Genomic DNA, 21,103 nt, shown 5'->3' with positions numbered 1-21,103 from the left:
AAGGATGGGGGCCAGGGCTCAGCAGGCTTACATGCTGATTGGACTGCACCACTAGTTCCTGCTGGCAGGGGGAATTTGTAGTTTCTTTCTTTAGATAAGTTTTGTATTTAAATAAATATTAGTATTTAAAGTTTAATATTTTTGATTTTCAGTTTTGGGTCTTTAGTTGAGCCAAACTTAGCTGTACTGTTATTTGTTTTGTGTTATTTGTAATTGTATTCTGTTTAGTTACCCCTATTGTGTCTTAATTGGTCTGATCAGCCAGTATATAAACCCCTGTGTGTCATTTCTTTGTTAGGTCAGTTATGTTTGTTTGTGCAGCCAGTTTGTTTACATTTTTTGCCTGAGGTCAGTTTTGTTTCTTTGACCTCTTTTATGAGCTCAGTTTATTTTTTGTTAGTTATAATCTTTGGGTTAAAATAAAAAACCCTATTTTTCTAATATGTCCTGTGACTCCTCCTGTTTTTAACTCGGTCCATCACACCCTCACAGGCTAATTTGTTGTGAAGTGAATATAACCGAAATTATACAGCATCTGATCAAAAACGGAAGAATCATGGCTTATATCTAAAAACACGCCCAGTGGTTGCCTGATGTCGTACGTCAGCTAAGTCATGCCCATTGATCACCCGATGTGTTACGTCAGCTTAAGTTTCTATTTCTACAAAGGCCTTTGTGTAAAAGTGAAGAATTCCATGTGTGTAACAAACTGTGTGTGCGTGTCCTTGATAAGCGTCTCAACAACATCCACCATATAACTGGCCAGTTAATTTAAGACTTTTCTACGCCATTCCTGTCTTTGCTTTCTATTACATATTCCTAAAAAAATCATTTTTTCTTCTTTCTTTTAAGTGATAGACAACTTAAGGACTTTAAGACAGCTGACCTGCAGTGTGCAAATACAAGTGGAGAAGGGGAAGATAGAAGGGTTTTGCCATTTTAAAACAGCATTTTTTTAAAAAACTACAGCATACCTTTATGTACAACAAGCTGTAACAAGCCCATATATATTTCTTACTCCACCATTTAAATATTTTGTGTATAACTGTGCATTACTTTTCTTGTTCACTGTGGTTTTCAGCAAACCACACAGCTTGAATCTTGTTCTCGACAATATGTTGTTACTAGCCATGCCAGTAACAATTTTATCAAGACATTCCTCTTTTCCTTTTGATTCTTGGACCAACTGTGATACTAAGAAATAAAATCTAAGATAATTTCACTTTGTTGAAACTGCTACAATCTTCATTTAATGAAATACATTAAGGTTTGAAATCAAATCACTATGGACCTTACCAAGCTCCGCCCACAACCGACCCACATGACCGCAAGTCTCACAAACAAAGCCTGCGGCGTGTTGTTTCTATGTAAACATGACTCGATTAGTGCATCATTTCTACCTGATTTTCACAATATATCGCTACTACAATGGACAGAGGAACTAACAAGTTCATGTCATCATCTGGGAGGAGGTTACTGGTTTCTCAGTCACAAGCTGGTTGCAAACCTGAGGCCAGCAGGTGTCAGTCAGTTATGGTAGATCTGAAATTTGGTTTGATGACCTCAATATGAGAAGCTACAGACTGATAGGAGGAACCAAAGAGCTATGTAAAGGTAAAGGCAAATCTTCTGAAGTTGGGATATAATTAATTTAATTTCACATAATTACCATGGTAGAAGCCATTTGTTTGTTAAAATTTTATGAAATATATTTGTTCTATTTGATGTTTGTTGTGAATGACGTAAACTCACAAAGGAACGAGGTAATTAGTCCAACGTTTAGAAACTACAGCGGCTGTAATGCGCCACAGCAAAAGGAAACAAAGATAAAATAACCCGAACAGGTCATCAACTCAAAACCACTCATACCTTTTTACTCTCTCTTTGTAGTTTGTTACCATGGCAATTCCTTGCACCCCGCAAGACCAGCAAAGATTACGTTAAAAACATAACATTCAGTCCGTTACGATATCAAGTTTCTAGGCTCGATATTTATTTCTCGATTTTTTATTTTTTTTTATTCATTTATTTTTTTCTGCAGCGCTAGTGGCTCGTATTTTTTCCACAGTAGGCAGACAGGAAGGAGGGTGAGGAAGACATGCGGCAAAGGTTGTCGGGACCGGGAGTCGAACCCGCGACGTCCACGTCGAGGACTAAGGCCTCCAAACGTGGGGCGTGCTAACCCCCTGCGCCACCACAGCACGCCCTTATTTCTCGATTATTAATCAGCGCTTCCCTGAACACAGCGATGGTTGATTGACTAGCTGTACTTGGTGCTAGAGTGGCTAACACGAGTAACAGTTTAGTCCAAAGCCTTTTCTGCTAAAATAAAATCTTTAGTGTATGTCAGATACAGTACACATTGCATATTGATCTGTTTAGCTAACGTAAGACCGTGTAGCAGACAGGCTTCAAGGTGTAGAAGTTGTATCAGTTCTGCCATTATGCTGTACTTAACTAACGGGAAGCTAAGTGTGTTTGTGAGACGGCCACGCACGTGACCACTTAGAATGGGCATCAGCCAATGAAAAGGGGCCCCTGTGGTAAGGTCCATTGTCCAGTTTATTAAAAAGCAAAAAAATTTAAGCTTACAGAAATGTAATTTTTCTTGGAATTAACTTGTGTAGTAAATCCAAGTGTGTGTGTTGGAGTAGAACTTTAAGCTACATAAAGGAGAAATTGTGGCAAACAAAATTAAAACAGTGATAGTCAATATTAGACTGCTGTCATAAGAATTAAAAAAGCCAGTCTACTTAATTTTTCGAATTAAGCAGACTGAACTTAAAAAACTAATCTCCTGGTACTTTTTTGGAAGATTGTCTTCAAAGTTGGAACACATGCATTTACAGGAAGTTTTTGGGGGTTTTTTTTGCTTCCCAGTATAATAGATCAAGCTTTATCTTAAGTAACACTTGCAGAACATTTGTAAATTCAGAAGAAATCCTGACCCATCAACTAACAGCCACCTGTGCTTGTGTGACTCCCTTACATATTACAGCCACACTAGTTAAGTACTAGACCTGGAAACTTGCTTTTCCCCCTAAATATTAAAACTCTACACTGATTCATACACATATATAGTACTAGTGAGTATTCAGGAAAATAGAAAACCAATCATTTAAATGTGTTTCTTCTTGCACAATAAAGTTTGTTAAAGTCAGTTAAATCAATTGCAGCATACCTTAGAGTTCTTGGGGGATGACATGGACAATTCTTTTTGCATCTTAAACCATAACGGTCTTCAGGGCACAAGCGGATATCACATTTTTCTCCTGTGTAGCCCGCATCACACAGGCACGTTCCGTTGATATGAACGCACTTACTGTTGTTACAGTGACAGGTCTTTGCACAGCCAGCACCAAAAGTACCAACTGGACACTCATCCTGGCACCTGTTATCAGTAAGACAGAAATATGCATGGTCATAGATTTGGCAAAGCAGTGTGCTGGTATGAAAAGTGTCAATAAAAATACATTTAGAAATTCAGTACAAAAGTTCTGAGTATAGGTCCCCAACCTTGTGAAGGAATCTGGTTCTTTCAGTCTTATTGAAAAAAACTAATCTCATCTCTGCTATGCAAAGGCCGCTCACCTTTACACTTCAGGAGATCTGAAGGAGGGAAACTCAGCACGTTCCAAGAAGGGCTGGGCTTCATATATCATTCGCGATAATACAGGTAAAAAAAAACAAAAAAACTTGCACAGGAAAATAAATTTTATCGTGACATGCTTATTTCATGGCATAAATACATCATCCCACCACACGTGCAGTGATATTGAAGTTGTCACTGCATGTGATAACAGATAACTGCATGTGGTTTACACTCTGCATTGAACTGAATTTGACAGAATTAGCTGACATCTGGGGTGCTGTGGTGGCACAGGGGCAAAGCACAACCCATATATTGAGGTCTTGGTGCCGGTGGTCACGGGTTTGATTCCCGGCTTCGATTCCTGGCCTGGCGACATTTGCCGCATGTCTTCCCCCTCTTTTCTGTCAAACTACTTTCAAATAAAGGCCACTAGAGCCAACAAAACCTTTAAAAAAAAAGAATTAGCTGATATCTGCGCCTCTCTCCTCTCCACATGGAAAGAACAAACCGATCAGCCACAGCGCAAAACTTTCTGAAACACTGACGTCTTCCCAAAAAATAAATAAGTAACTCAAATCTTTGCACAAAGTTCAGGGCCACTGAGCAGTCTGAAACAGGAGAAATGTCTCCTGGTTGTTTTGTCCGCACCCGGTTGACTGAAGGTGCAAGGATACAATGCTTCACAGAAACGTAGAGAAGAAACTACCTACTTGCAGCCAGTTACACCTGCTAACTTGTAAAGAATTAAATAAGTCAGTGGAAGTGAGGGTTTAATGTGCTAATTGCTCTGTGACCCGAATCAGATATTCCTTTAGAAAACCTATGAAACAAACTTCGCACACGTCAACATAAACTCGTCAGCCACAATAGCCGCTTTAGACAAACAGGTCAAAGATCCTTCAACCATTCTCTCAGGCAGCGTGTCCACTCAGAGAAACTATTGAAGATTATTGGATCATTAGTACTGCCTCATCTGGTATGACATGATTGAAACTTCATTCAAAACTGTCGATAACCACACATGAGATGTATCAAACCCGACAGGAAGTCCTCGCCAATCCGTTGCCACCAAACAGAAAGCGAAAATAACTCCCTCCTAGAAGGCCAGGTTTCAGCCAAGCTTTTAAGACATGCTGCTGGACTCTTACTGAATTGAACATAAGGCTATCTGGGAGATTTGCAAAATTCTCCCCCCCTCGTGGATGGGTGAGGGAAAGGCACGATGGCGATAAGGTGGTGATACTAAGCAGCCCTGAGCAATGAGGGCCTTACAAGGCTGCTTGCAGCTCTAATTGGACTTGCAATGCCAGACCTAGGGTAATTTGCAGTCATGTCCACCCAGGAGATGAAGAAGTGAACTCTCTATTGCCAAATTGGCTGCTGAATGAAAACCTTGTCTCCTCAGAACTTACTGCTTCTGTGATGGTTGAAATTTGGTTATTTCAGAGGCTGGTGAGTCTGATTTGGCTGAAGCTGGATTGAAATTTGGTTATTTCAGAGGCTGGCTAGTCTGATTTGGCTGAAGCAGTGGTCAAATTCAACCAGCAGGGGGAGTCTAGCACTTGCGCTAGCTATAGTGAAGAGCACCGGAACTTTCTCCTTAGTTAATAATAACTGTTGGAGCAGAAGCACCGTGTCCAGCTCTTTTATTAAAATACTCCCCTTCTTCAGGTATGAGTATATATATATATATATATATATATATATATATATATATATATATATATATATATATATACAGGCCTGTATATTGTAAATGAGTTTATTAACTTTCAGAAAGCTGTGAGTTTTTTTGGCACTCCTAATGTTAAATTCTGTTGTTAGCTCCGTTGTTAGCGCTGTTGCTAACATACTGCTGTTTATCTCAGCATATCTCTGAATGTTTGTAAGCTAAATCGAGTTAATAATAACCGTTGGAGCAGAAGCACCAGCTCTTATTAAAATACTCCCCTTCTTCAGGGCATTTACACTTCCTCTCTAGCAGCTGCACTAGGAGGTTGTTTTCCAATCTCTTTTAACCTTTCCTTCTGCTAAAAGGATAATTATGTGCTAAAAAAATTATTCAGCATTCTCAAGCAGATAAAAGACTGTTCTGATTCTTCCTAGTGTCTCCAGCTATGCTTCATTTTTGAGAACACAGCATTTAAAGAAGGCACAATGGATGTTGTCTTTGAGAACTGGTTAAACAAGGGTTACTAAGGATCTATACATTACTAATCACTTTGACTCCTTCATGCAACCTCAAACAAAGTTTAGTGTCCCTTCTAGTCACTTTTTCAGATACTTGCAAGTTCATAATTTTGTCAGATAGCACTTACCCCACATTGAAACCCTACCTGAGCTGAATAGCTTCTATGAGCTTATAAAAAAGCCCCCTACCTCTAAAAAGTTATTTTCTCATTTTGTCAAGTTTTTCAAGTTTGACCCCATCTTCAGTCCTCCCCTGTAGTCTGGAGGGCTACTACAGTTCTGCCATCTCTGTAGTTCTCTACATTTCTGCCCTTCTCAGTGTTCTATTTTACTATTAATCCTCTCTGAAAACTGTCATGTGTGAGTGAGACACAGAGGAGCAGACAGAAGCCGTGCCTGAATTCAGGGTCTGCATCCTTCGAAGAACCTGATCTACTAGGACAGGTCCTTCAAAGGCCACAAATAAATGACAATCTGTGAATTCAGACAGGTCTATTCTTCAGTTAGCTGTCTAGCCTTCACCTTAGTGTAACTCATATTGCCTAGCAACTGTGACAGTGTGAAGCACAGCTGACGAGGGGAGCTGGCTGTTAATGCAGCAGGAGCAATATTGCAATTAGGTGATGTATTGGTTAACCAAGCAGACATTTGAGACTTAAAGAGCTACATTCTTGCTTAAAAACATTGTAAAAAAGCATGTTGTGTCACTCAAGTGTAATGTAGCAAAAATAATTAGCTGCTCTTCACTGTCATTGCTGCTTTTCTTTTTGTGTGTGTGTGTTAAACTATATTTAAACAAGGTCAGCACAAACAAGTAAGGCAATTACAACAGTGCAACTCTGTAGAGGGCATAGTAGAGGCAGATTCCGAAATAGAAATACAAAGTAATATTGATAAGGAAAAAAACAATTAATAATAATGAAACAATAACTAAAATAGCAACAAGGGGATTCATATGTTAGTGTTGTCCGGTCAAGTTACCAGTTACTACCGGCATTGAGCCCTGGCGTCTGCTCAGTCGTGCTGCCTGGTTGTTTGTCGACTATTTTTGACTTATTTCTCATTAAAACCTTAATTTCTCACGTTACCTGGGTCTGCTGCGTTTGCCTCATCACATCCACCGCACCAATTCATGACAGAAGGACCCGACCAGAAAGTACGGTGAGGCGCACCTTTTTTTTTTTCTCTCTCTCATCATGGACCCAGGGATATTGAGAAGAACAATAAAGGACTATGTCGAGGAGGTGGCAAGGCCATACTCCGCCCGTCACCGCCTGAACATTTCCACACGTTTGGTGATTATGCTGGACTCCTGGATCCCACGACTTCTGCACCTGGGTCTGGCGGAGTTGCAGCAGGAGGCAGAGGGGGAGCGCCTGACGGCAATCGCCGTGCTGAAGGGTAACCCTCTGTCTACCCAGCTGCACAGTCTCTCCGCCAGCCCAGTCCCAGCTCCAGCATCTCCGGGACCAGCACTTCCAGCCGGCGCACTCGAGCCCGATGCAGCCGGCGTTCCTGCCGGCGCACCCGAGTCCGATGCAGCTGGCGTTCCTGCCGGCGCACCTGAGACCGAGACCCTGTGCGTTCCTCCCGAGACCCCGACTCTGTGCGTTCCTCCCGAGTCCCCGACTCTCGGCGCTCCACCTGAGACCCTGCCTCTGGGTGCTCATCGTCGCCAACTGTGGGCGGCCCCCGGGACTCCTAGTCGCCACCTCCAGCGCCGCGGGCGACCGCCGGACCGCCTCCGGGGTTCCCGCCTCCAGCGCCGCGGACGGCCGCCGGACCGCCTTTGTGGTTCCCGCCTCCAGCGCCGCGGACGGCCGCCGGACCGCCTCTGTGGTTCCCGCCTCCAGCGCCGCGGACGACCGCCGGACCACCTCCGTGGTTCCCGCCTCCTTTGCCTCCGCCCACCCTGTGGGTAGTTTTTTGTTTGTTTTGGACTCTTGGCCCTTCCTGTGCCTCCGCCCACTCCATTGGGTCGTTTTTTGTTGTTTTTGACATCCACCGCACCAATTCATGACACTCTGATAGTTAAATGGGCAATTTATGTATATTGAAATCAGCTAGAAGTACAAGTTTTAGACCACCTATTTTGTTAAATATATAATTAGGGACACAATACCAAATAACTGAGAATTTTTAATCCAGGATTTCAACCAATTAATTTTAAGGGTTCCGTTAAGACATTCAAAGTCAATTACTTTCAGACCGCCATCTTTGCTTTCTTTGACCATATGACTTTTCCGTAGGTAGTGTGAGCTGTTTCTCCAAATAAAGTTCATGTTCATTTGGTTAATAGTCTTAGTTAAACTATTTGGGATAGCAGTGCTACAGGTTGAATAAATTAATCTCGACAAACTTTCCATTTTTGATAAGTAAATTCGTCCTAAAATAGAAAGGTCTCTTGGAGCCATGAGTTAAGTTTGGATTTACATTCTTTATTTAATCTTGTTTTCAATAGTTAAGTTTTGATTCTTGGTTTTCGGTTATAACAGTTCCCAAGTATTTAATTTCAGTTTTACTGGAATGCTAGATATTTCTTTTAGGGAAGTGTCATGAATGGCTATAAGCTCACGTTTTTTTAAAATTTAGCATTAGTCCTGAAGCCTCTGAAAAAAGATACATTTTATCAATTACAATTGGAAGTTGCTTGTGATTTTTTAAGAAAATGGTGGTGTCATCTGCTAACTGGCTAATGACTAATTCTGTACCGAAAACGTCAAATTTCTCAATGTCTGCACAGTTTTTAAGATAGATTGCTAACATTTCTACAACTAAATTAAAGAGATATGGGGAATTCCAACATCAATGTTAAATCTAGCCGTGGTGCCCTTAGATAGTATTACGCAACTATTAATGTGTTGATATAGACCTCTAATTAAGTTAATAAAGTTTGATCCAAAACTTAAATGTTCAAGAACTGAGAATAAGACTTGGTGTTCCACCGAGTCAAAAGCTTTATAAAAGTCAAGGAAAAGAATAAAGCCATCATCTTTGATCATGTCAGTATATTCAATCAGGTCCTTTACCAGTCTAATATTGTTGTGGATTGACCTCCCTTTTAAGAAGCCAGACTGCGATTCTGCAATAATGTTTGAGATTGGAGACGCATGGTAAATATATATGTTAGTAATTTATAATCTGAATTTCTGAGTGTAATAGGTCTTTTATTCTCAATAAATCTTGGGTCCTTGTCTGGTTTGGGGATACATATAATAATTCCTTGTTTCATTGTAGTAGGCATAGAATAATTTTTAAAAATTTCTGTAAAAACTTGATGCAGTAATATTTTTAAGTCTTACCAAAAGTGTTTATAAAAGTTTCCAGTCAGTCCATTTGGACCCGGTGCTCTGTTTAATGATAAGAGATTAATAGCCTTATCAAGTTCATCTATTGTAATATTGTTGTCATAAGTTTTTTTGTAATTATCCTCTATTTTAGGGATAAATGTTTCAATTTGTTTAAAAAAGGTGCAAGATTTTTGTTCTGAGAATTTGGCGGTATACAAGTTGTTATAGAATTTAAAAACCTCTGTTGATATTAATTTTTTCATTTTTGGTTTGAGTTTATTGCAATATATATTTAGTTATTGTACAATATCTAGTATCTTTTCTTTGGAGTTCTTTTTTAATTTGTTTACTGAATGAGATAGAAAATTGTCTGATCTTGTACTTTAGGAATTCCCATTTTTGAACAGGGTTATTTAAATCTTCAGAGTTCTTTATATTTTAGATTAATTCTTTTATTTTTTGGCAGTAGGTGTCATTTTTATGAAGACTGTAGTTTAATTTCCAATATTTACTTGCGCCTGATTTCCAGTTTTGAGGTTTCATTTGTAAGGAAATAAGGCTATGGTCAGTCAACGGTGCAGCAGAAATATCTGAGTTGATTTCATTGGTCAATAATTCATTTGTCATAAGCCAGTGATCAAGTCTTGTTTTGCTATTTGAACCAAACCATGAAAATTTTATACAATTGGGATTAAGATGATGCCACACGTCAACTAGGTTTTGTTCATTGCAAAAATTGTTAAATATTTTGTTTGGGTAACATGAGTTATGTTTAGAAGGCCATTTATCATAAAATTCATCTTGAACATCCCCACCAATTACAACATTGTTTGTTGAGTAAAATGATTTTAGGTGATCTAAATTTAGGGTTATTTCTTCTAGCAATAATTTGTTCTGGTTTAGATTATTATAACCATATATATTTAACAAAATAAGTATTAAGTTATCCGAACAGACAGTGAGGAATAACCAGTGACCATTTTTATCCATTTTACTTGAACTTATTTGACCCTGGAAGTTTTTTAGAAGAATAGCGACCCCTGCTGATTTTGAAGAACCATGACAAAAATAAGCTTCATCTCCCCATTGTTTAGACCAAATCTTCATGTTTTGAATGAGTTTTCTGTAAGAATATTATATTTGCATTGTTCCCTTTACAAAATAAAAATAAAATTTTACTTTTAGTCAAATCTCTTAGGCCCCTTGCATTAACACAAATTAGAGGAAGTTCACTTTTCAAGTTAAACATAAAAAATTAATGTAATGAAATATAATAAAAGGCTGAACAGTATTTGAATGGGTTTTACCTGAGAATGAAATGCTTGCTTTTGTTACGACTGCAGTGGGTCTCTGCCCTTTTTGTCAATGTCAATGTCAAATTTATTTATATAGCACCTTACAGCAGACAAGACTGCACCAAAGTGCTGCACAAAATAACAACACAAATAGCCCTTCCTTGTAGGGTTCTGGAGACAGGCCTTCTGCAGGTGTTATGTTTTTTCCTGATTGCTGCTCTGCTCCTTTAAAAGCTGCCATGCTGCAACAGACATTAGGTTTTTCCCCTCTCCCTCCTCAGAACCCCATTTGGTTTGGTTTGTATCTTATGGTTGAGTTTTGTTAGGTTTGTTTTGCATTTGCTTATTTCTGGTTGGTTATGGGTTTTGCATTATTTTATTTTGGTTTCTCATTTCAGGTAATTCCCTTTTCAGGTTTTATTTCTTTAGTATAATTTAATAAATTCAATTTTCATTTAATCAGAAAATCCTTGTGGGGTCTCCTTTAATGTTACCCCACCAAACGAGCCTGGTGGACGTAACACTTTACTTCGGGCTGCAAAGCCAGTCGGTCTTCTTTGGTGAGGTCCTCAGAGAAACGGATGTTTAGTGGATCGCCAGAGTTCATCCCTGAAGATCCGACTTTTAAACTGTACAATAATCTGTCGTGGGAGGTTGGTGTTGTTCGGGCCAAGACGGTGTACAGTGTCAAGAATGATGTCCATCTTCTCTTTCCAGTGTGGCATAATCTGCTTAATGAGATACGCGACTTTCTCTCTTGTGTCTTCCTCTTTTTACTCTTTTAATCCATTAATGCGCAGATTGCATCTTCTATTTTATATATTACATCTTCTCTGATTCTGCCGCTTTTCTTTCAAAATCTTGGACCTTCTTTGTCAGCTCGGCATTTGTGGTTTTTAAGTTGTGCAATCTCATTTTCCATCTTTTCGTTTTTCTTTTTACAATCATTTTAGCATTTTTAGTCCCTTTGGCATCGGTGTCCATACAGTAGTCGTGACTTAGCAGAGTCTTTGCTGTTAACTTTATTGTTAGCCATTATCTTTGTTGTTTTAGTTAACCCAAAGATAACTAAGTGGACGTTTAAAGCCGAGAAAATATTGCTAGCATTTCGGCTAATGTTAACCGCTATTCATCTGGACCTCTGCTTTGAAGAAGTACGGCTGCACCTTTTGACTTAAGCTGAGCAACCAACAGTGGTAACATGGCTGAATGATAGACAGTGTTGCAGGAATTAAGAGGCTTCCGGCAATGCGCATTGGGGAGAAATCAAAGAAGAAATTCAAAAGATGAGCCAGACTAGACGAGGCGGAGGGTCAGATTGAAAAAGCGGAGGAGAGGATTTTAACCACGGAGGACATAGACACTGAAACAATAAAGCTACAGATAAAGTTGGAGGATAAACTAATGGACCTAGAGAGCAGTACACGAAGAGAACATACGCATTTATGACTTATACGAGGCCTCAGAACGTGACTCGGCATGAATGGGTGACTTTGTGGAGAAGTTACTCCGTGATGGCTTATCGCTGTCCCAAGATGAGCTCAACATACACATTGAATGGGCGCACCGCTCTCTAGGCCCTCCACTCCCAAGCGAAGCCCCACCGCGATCTATTATTGTGAAATTCCTCCGTTTTAAAACCAAAGAATTCCTCCTTCGCAAGGCATGGCATAAAAAAGGTTTTACCTGGAGCAGCAAGCGAGTTTGGACCATGACTATCCCCCTCTAATTTTGAAACAAAAATGTTTTTGATATATGCAGGAATCAAAACAGTGACATGTGGTCAGACTGCGTCAGGTGTGTTAACTGTTTGGCTCTATAACCCAGTTTGATGTTAGCGTAGATCTTATCCAACGTATTGAGTCCTACCAGATGGAAATTGACGTTGATGAAGTTTGGGGAGCACTGCATGATTAAAATATTTGGTAATAATGAAAATTGCATCTGGATATCGGCTATGTTGATTATTAACAACAGAGCTGCTCTGAGCATTCTCAAAGCCGAATTTGTATTAGCAGAGGGTGGCATGTAAACAACCGTGATCATTATTCTAGTGAACTCACTAGGTAGGTAGAAGGGTCTGCATTTCAGAGTTATATACTCCAAGTCAGGGGAGCACTGGCTGTCCACAGTCACAGTGTCTGTACACCAGGTGTTGTTGATATGCACAGACTCCGCCCCCTCTGCTCTTACCAGAGTCTGCAGTTTCCATCAAAATGCCGTGTTGTGCAGCCTATTAGCTTGCCGCTTTAAATCTGGAATCTCCGCGGAGAACCAGGAGTCCTTGCAATGTTCTCTGGGATGTTATAAGAGTGTAAAAAATCAGCTGTAACACTCCGTTCACAGGAAAAACTGATCTTCAGAAGAACATGTTTACTGTAGCGGTGGTTCATGTTTAGGCAAGAGGTGGTTTGCCCAACATAAAGTGAAACGATCCAATTTAATACCACCAAAATACAGGAAAAGTGCCGACCCCCTGCATCTCAGTGCGCTGCCATGGCAAAGAAGAAACATAAGCATCAAATCTCTGGCAGTAGCGATTAGAATGAACAAGGATATTAAAGACATTAGAGACAAAAATACTATGGAACACAAGTTTTCACTTTTTGCTGATGATATTTTGACTTATATAAGTGATCTGGTGATATCTGTTCCCTCGCTATGGGGACTATAGAGAAATATGGTAAATTTTCAGGTTACCAAATCAACAAATCCAAATCTGAAGCGATGGTAATACATGGTCATTTACCAATTTAACAGACCGATTCAAATTTAAAATATCCAACCAGGGATTCAGATAAAAAATTTCTTGAATGAGTCCTTGTCATTCATTTTTCTCACTTCTTTTTTATAAAGGGTTTACTGGCTCTATTGGCCTTTATTTGAGAGTGGCCAGACAAGACAGTGTTTAATAAGAAAAGGGGAAGTCATCTGGCCCGGACTCGAACCTGTAACAGCTGCGTCAAGGACTATGGTCTCAATAGGTGGGTTGTGCTTTACCCCCTGTCTCACCTGTCTAGTGGGAGAGAGAGGTGGGAGAACATCTCCTTCTCCCACTAATTACATCAAATATTTGAAATACATAATACAGTGAACCCTTGTTTTTCAGGGGGGTTACATTCCAAAAAGAACCCGTGATAGGCGAAATCCGTGAAGTAGTAACCTTTACTTTTTTTACAATTATTATACAATGAAATACTCCATAATACATTGAAACCAAAGAACAAAACCTTTTTACAGGCCCAAGTATTTGTTTAACAAATAAAAGTACTGTATAAACGTTTGTTTTTGTTTTTTTTACAAATAACTACTGAACTGTAAAATAATAATTTTAATCATCAATACGAACTGAAGGCTTCAAATTGTGGAGATCAGCACCGCCCCACCGCGACCCGAGTCATTGGATTAGAACGGGAGAAAATGAAAAATGATTATGAAAAAAAAAATACAAAGTACAGTAGGACAAATAGTGACACGTGTATTTCACTGCTCTTCTGACTGAGCCACTGCATCCTGACTCTGTAGCGTTTTTTCTTCTAAAGCCCGCGGTGCAGGTGTGCTTTTTCGAGAGAAGAACATAGTTATCTGTAGGTGTTGTCGCTCTTTTTTCTTCTGGGCAAAAAGATTCTTGCAAGAGAATTTGCAAACTTAAATTTGGCAAGCTGTTTTACGTACGTATACATATTAAACCGCAACGTTATTGACACACAGGTAGAGAAGAAGCGAAGAGACTGTTTAGCCAATCAGAATGCAGAACACAATGCACGATGCAAATCTGTGTAGCAGCGAGACCGTGAAAGGTGAACAGCGATATAGCGAGGGTTCACTGTATACACAAAAAATATTCTATTAAAATATACAATAAAGATGAAATCACTCTCACTCTCGACCACTATGGTTTGCAGGTGTCACTTATGCATCAGATTTACAGGAATATCACAATACTACTCCCACTCACCAATATCATGCAAACAGATACCGTATTTTCCGCACTATAAGGCGCACCTAAAAACCTTAAATTTTCTCAAAAGCCGAGAGTGCGCCTTGTAATCCGGTGCGCCAGACCTGTTGTGGCTCAATATTGGTCCATATGACCAATATTAAGCCACAACACGTCTGGCAACTACGGTAAGCAGCCACTGACTTCATTTTCCCCCGTAGACGAAGAAGCGCGCGGTGCATGCTGGGTTTTGTGTAAAGACCCCAAAATGGCTCCTATTAAGAAACACGCTTACGACACAGAGTATAAGCTCAAGGCGATCAGTCATGCAGTAGAACACGGGAATAGAGCAGCAGCGAGAGAATTTAACATGAACGAATCAATGGTGCGGAAGTGGATATATATATTGTGATTGCACTAACGTTTGATTTACTGTAACAGTATCAGACTGTTTTTTACGTGTTTATTGAATCGAGGAAAAGTTCCAAGGTATATGTTATACCTTGCTGTTGTTAAAGATAAACTGTGTCATGAAAATACCACGTCACTTACTTTACCTCAGGGAAAATAATAAAACAGCTCTTTATTCATTTTGGGAATGAACGGAGTTTTCGGAACGCTGGTTTGTAATCTATTAATAAAGTTTGACTGACCTATCTGACTATTTTGTTGACATTCCCTTTAGCGCAGCTCCATCTAATGGATGCATAACGTAATCCCAGCCTCTACTGTAGCGTCTATTCTATGCGCCTTAGAATGCGGTGCGCCTTATAGTGCGGAAAATACGGTACACAGGGGATGCTATTTCTGTAGCTTTCCACTCAGCATTATGTCAATGTCAATGTCAAATTTATTTATACAGCACTTTAAAAACAGGTGTAAAACTACACCAAAGTGCTGTACAAGAACGACAATAACACAAATTGATAAAAACAGAGTATCAAAACACTACTTCAAATAAATGCCAAAGGATAAAAATTAGTTTTGAGAAGCGATTTAAAATGATCCAGGCTGTGGGCAGATCTAATTTGGAAAGGTAAATTGTTCAATAGAATAGGAGCAACAAAAGAAAAAGCCTGATCTTCGTTCCTCTTAAGTCGGGTCCGAGGAACTGTCAATAAAAGCTGATTATTTGATCGTAGGGTTCTGGACACAGACTGAAAATTTAAAAGGTCCCAAAGATACGGTGGAGCTAACCCATTTAAAACTTTATATGTTAATAAAAGAATCTTAAAATCTATTCGATAAAAAAAGGGGCAGCCAGTGTAAAGAGGCGAGTATGGGCCTTATATGGTCATGCTTCCTGGTTCCTGTAAGAAGCCTTGTTGCTGCATTCTGGATCATTTGAAGTCGCTGCATCTGTGATTTATCCAGGCCTCTATATAATGAATTGCAATACAGTGAACCCTCGTTTTTCGCGGGGGTTGCGTTCCGAAAAGAACCTGTGATAGGCGAAATCCGTGAAGTAGTTACCTTAATTTTTTACAATTATTATACAGCATAATTAAATACTCTACATTGAAACCAAAGAACAAAACCTGTTTTCAGGCCCAAGCATTTTTTAAACAAATGGAACGCTTTCTTACAAATAACTACAGTAAAATAATCATTTTAATCATCAATACAAAGTACACTAGGACTAATTGTGACTCAGGTATTTCACTGTGCCTCTGACTGATGCTGTGGCCTCACTCCACTCTTTAGTGTCCTTTTCTTCTGAAGTCTGTGGTGCAGGTGTGTTTTTTCAGAAAGAACATAGTTATCGGTAGTTGTTGTCGCTCTTTTTTTCTTCTGGGCAAAAACATTTACCAAAATTTGCCAAGCTGTATTACGTATATTTACATACCGTAACATTATTGGCACACAGGTAGAGAAGAAGTGTGGAGACTATTTAGCCAATCAGTACGCAGAATACAATGCACTGTGAAAAAAACTGCACAAAAAAATCCGCAAAGCAGCGAGGCCGTGAAAGGTGAACCGTGTTATAGCAAGGGTTCACTGTAATCCAAACGAGATGTAATGAAGGCATGAATAAGTCTTTCAAAGTCCTTAAAACAAAAATAAGATTTAACTTTTTCTAAAATCCGCAGGTGAAAAACATTTGATTTAACGACAGAGCTAACTTGTTTATCTAGCTTTAAACAGCTATCAAAAGTAAAACCAAGATTCTTAGCAGAGGTCTGACAAAACCCGAGCTAAAGAACCAAGAATCAGATCTGAATTTGTAGTGTGAAGACTTTGACCAAATAATATAACTTGAGTTTTACTTTGATTGGGATGAAGAAAGTTTTGTTCCATCCAAGATTTAACTTCAGCTAAACAATCTATCAATAGCTGAAGAGATTCATTTTTACCATTTTGCAGTTTACGGGGCATATAAATCTGGATGTCATCCGCAAAGCAATGAAAAGAAACGTTAAATTTATGGAAAATCTGACCAAGAGGCAATAAATATAAACAAAATGGGACCTAAAATTGAGCTTTGGGGAACACCGTACTTTAAAGGTTTGGCCCCAGAACAGCATTGGTAAAGATGAACTGAGAAAGTTCTGTTTTCTACATATGATTTAAACCATTCAAATACTGGACCTCTCAGGCCAACACAATGTTTTAATCTATATAAGAGAATCTGATGATCTACAGTGTTTGAGCTCTGTTTGTTCACCTATACAAAAGTTTTGGCACATAGCATGTCCTTTGATCGTAGAACAAAATACTTCACAAATTGGTGTCAAACGTTTGTGCAGCAAAAATTTTTGCTTGTGCCGCTATCATTTTAAAAATATAAAGAAATGTTTCTAGAGGTCATCAAACGTCAACCAGCCCCCCCACCTTCATCAAATCAGACGAAATGGGTGTCAATTAACTCGACTACGTTTGTGCTGGTTTGTGAAGCAAAAATTGTTGTTTGTGCTGCTTTGGCTTTGAAGATATTAATTAAAGGTTAAAGGTCAAAAGGTCATCCAGCCCCCCTCCCCCTTTTATGAAATCAGACAAAATTGGTGTCAAACGTTTTGCACAAATGTAGCACAAACGTTTGACACCAATTTTGTCTGATTTGAAGAAGGTGGGAGGGCCAACTTCACTCAGGTTTATTTTTGTTCTGTGTACTGTGGATAAAAGCAAAAAATATATATGTTTCTGGCATTTTTTCCATTTCATCTTACTTACAAAGTTCCTGTGTATCCTGGTGAACAATTGCATTCTCCAGTCACATGATGACAGATGGCCCCATTCTGGCACTGACATGTCCATTGACACCCATTTCCATAAGAGCCAGTTTCACATTGGACCTCACATCGCCAGCCTCTGTATCCAGGAGTGCAGATACAGGATCCAGTGATAGGGTTACATAGTGCTCCATTCTTACATTGACATCTATTGCTGCAGTGGGGGCCCCAGTGGTCACTGTCACAAGCTGCAGAGAAGATAAAAATAAGCAGGATTTAGGCCTTCCTCCAATATGTATGCTGGCTGTCCATTAACATCTCTAATTTGCTGCCAAGTGTCAAGAGGAACAAGAAGATAACTTAAGAAATTATGAATATTTCTTAAAGAAATGCCTAGCTACAGTACATTTAACGAATTGAAATGAATAACCAACTGGCCCTTTGCAGAACTTCTTCAAATTAAGTATAAAACTTAAACCCTGTAGTTGGAATTAATGTGGAAGGAAACTGTATAAACAACATTAAGTGGGGGAGTAAGTTTTAAAAGATATGACGACTGAGTGCTACTACTTGCAACAGATGATGATGGAAATAGATACTAGAGAACTAAGGTAACATTTACAAAACATCAACAGGTATTCAGCTTGATTATCAGATCAAGCTAAATACATGTAACTTTTTCTGTGCAGTGACAATATTGAAATTAGGTAACATTTCACCAACTGAAGAGATCACAGTTGGCAAGACTCTGAATGTTATCTGATCCTGGGGAAAAAACCCTTAGTGAGAGGATAATCCCACATAAGTGGTTCATCTTTGCTAGATGACTCCAAAGTCTCTTATCCATAACTCTTCAAGGAACTGCCATCAATTCAGATAGCCTCCAGATCAGAGTTTATACGCCGACGTAAAGTGTTCTATTGATAGATTTATTGACCTTTGCCATGTTCTCTGTGTAGAGTTGAAACTATCTGCACCAAATGGTTAGGTGTGTGTAATATGTCAAAATAACAGGTTGTCGTCAGATTTTCTGTCACAGTTTAAAAAGAATGTCAAAGAAGAAAAATATTTGGCAGGACCCCAGATTTGGAGATAATTTAAGGTAAATACGGAGGACTCTAAACATACTTCCCTCAGAATAAGGGGAGTTGAGGAAAGACAGCAGGCGTACCATCTGTGAGTGAAGTTCAAAAACTGATAGCATTTGGCAGAATGTAGTAGAATTTGGTAAGAACAAGAATTATTGAGAAAACAGAAATAACATTCAACCACAAACATAATGTAAAAACGTGAACTGATACACTATGCACAGCATGAACATAACTGAAACCAAACTCTAGTGGTTTTCATATTTGAACTATTCAGTATCAAAGTTTATTTACATTTGCATGTCAATGTGTTATTGTCAAGCACTAAAAGAGGGGACTCATTTGGTAGAAGTTACAAATTCCAAGCTTTGTGGGAAGGCCAAAGGTGAATTATGTGAATTTCAACTTTAGCACAAGAAAAAGAAAAAGAGTATTGATATTTCTAATTTTTAAGATTCAGTAACTGAGTGATGAACATGCTCCAGCTTGTGAAGAACAAACTGTAGCTTGTGGGTAAGTAGTGCATAGTTTTGTGTCTTTTGCAGTCTGGCCCTGTATTACAAACAGTGGTGGAGTTAATAGCGGAGATGTGAGGTACAAAGAAAAGGCAGAAATTATAGATAATAAAATGCATGTAATATCCTGATGCATTTAAGCATATCTTCTTGGTAACTTTGCAAAACCTGACCTAGATTAGAGAAAGACCAGACTAAAAGAGCTTCAGGCATCTCATTCATTTCCTGAAGAACAAATTGTAACAATTGTTGTCGCTAGCATAATACATAGATAGCATTGAGCTATGTGTCCATAGGTTTGCTGTTTATTCTATATACCTTGCTGTTCCCACACAGCTTAAAACCATCAGATATTTTAGATCTTCTAGACCTGAAGGAACCTCAAAATAATGTCTTCTACATCACTGTCATTCCCACAGTTGAACCCCTCCCCTATTCCACCGACTCAAAAGTCGATCCTATCCACAAAGTTTGGCCTATGCACTGAATGATGACTACAAGATAACGCCACACCTGAATCTAGTTTAGGACAGAACCAAGGTGTCGCTCTTGGTCTGGTAGAACAGGGAGAATTTCCTCCGCGATGCAGATTTGTTCATACTAATATTTTCACCTGACTTTGTCTCATTGATGAAATGACCAAATAGAATAGAATTCAACTTTATTGTCATTGCACTGTCACAAGTACAAGCAACGAGATGTAGTTTGCATCTATCCAGAAGTGCTCTACGAGATATAAATATTTATTTACAGATGTACAAGACTATGTATGTATGGACTATAAGGGGTTATAGCAAGAGATATAGATATTGTGTATAAATATAAATATGGGAGCTATATGCACAGATTATATAGATTATACAGAATATACAAGAATGTTAGGGAATGGATTATAGATAAATAATGGCAGATAAAATTTACAGGTTGTATGTGTGTGTGAAGAAAACAGTCCGTGATGTGTGTGTGTGTGAGGATAGTCCATGTGTTATTGTTGTATGAGAGGATAGGGGAGTACAGTCCTTATAGTTTATGTTTTATGTCAGGAGACGTTCAAAAGCGTGACAGCTGTGGGAAAGAAGCTGTTCCGGTGCCTGGTAGTTCTGGTCCGTAGGCTTCTGTAACGCCTCCCAGAGGGCAGGAGGGAAAAGAGTGTGTGTGCTGGGTGAGTGGAGTCCTTTGTGATTTTCCCGGCCCTTTTCAAACACTGCTTCCTGTAGATGTCCTTGATGGCAGGGAGCAGTGCCCCGGCGATATACTGGGCAGTTTTCACCACCCTCTGCAGCGCCTGCCGGTCGGAGACAGAGCAGTTCCCGTACCAAGCTGTAATACAGTTGGTGAGGATGCTCTCAATGGTGCAGCGGTAGAAGTTCGTGAGGATCTCTTCCTCAGGGTCCTCATGAAGAAGAGGCGCTGATGCGCCTTCTTAATGAGTTTGGAGCAGCTGGTCGTCCAAGTCAGGTCCTCGGAGATGTGGACTCCCAGGAACTTAAAGGTGTCCACACGCTCCACCACTGTCCCCTTAATGTGGATGGGTGGATATGGGTCAGCGTTCCTCCTGAAGTCCACGATAAGCTCCTTTGTCTTCTCGGTGTTCAGCTGCAGGTTGTTTTTGTCGCACCACTCAGCCAGATGGTCTACCTCCTCCCTGTAAGCGGCCTCGTCATTATCTCTGATGAGGCCGATCACCGTGGTGTCGTCTGCGAACTTGATGATGGCATTAGAGCCATGGACAGGTCTGCAGTCGTAGGTGAAGAGGGAGTAGAGGAAGGGACTCATCACACAGCCTTGTGGCACTCCGGTGTTTATGATGATGGTGGATGAGAAGTGGTTGTCCAGCCGGACATGTTGAGGTCGACTGGTCAGGAAGTCGAGCAACCAGTTACACGAGTGGACTGATGCCGAGGTCTGTGAGTTTGGTAATGAGTTGTGATGGGATGACAGTGTTGAATGCTGAACTAAAATCTAAGAACAGCAGTCTGGCATAAGTGTTCTTACTGTCCAGGTGAGAAAGGACAGAGTGCAG

The 21,103-nt window shown here is 39.7% G+C and overlaps 1 protein-coding gene across 3 annotated transcripts in view; it reads right to left on the bottom strand.

Moving 5' to 3' along the window:
* Positions 1-21,103, bottom strand: part of LOC102227988 (multiple epidermal growth factor-like domains protein 10) — a 100,565-nt gene that overhangs the window by 22,259 nt on the left and 57,203 nt on the right. For 2 of the 3 annotated variants that reach the window (XM_023338409.1, XM_023338411.1), the window contains exons 6-7: positions 17,479-17,725; positions 3,182-3,391 (exon numbers count right to left, since the gene is read on the bottom strand). In XM_023338409.1, coding sequence (XP_023194177.1) covers positions 3,182-3,391; positions 17,479-17,725 — 457 coding nt within the window. The remainder of the gene's footprint in view (positions 1-3,181; positions 3,392-17,478; positions 17,726-21,103) is intronic. The other variant, XM_023338412.1, reaches the window with a different exon arrangement.

The sequence above is a fragment of the Xiphophorus maculatus genome, chromosome 8 (genome assembly GCF_002775205.1).
Source record: "Xiphophorus maculatus strain JP 163 A chromosome 8, X_maculatus-5.0-male, whole genome shotgun sequence".
Lineage (NCBI taxonomy): Eukaryota > Metazoa > Chordata > Actinopteri > Cyprinodontiformes > Poeciliidae > Xiphophorus > Xiphophorus maculatus.
Note: the sequence above shows the minus strand (reverse complement) of the source record. Positions and strands in the feature narration are given on the sequence as shown.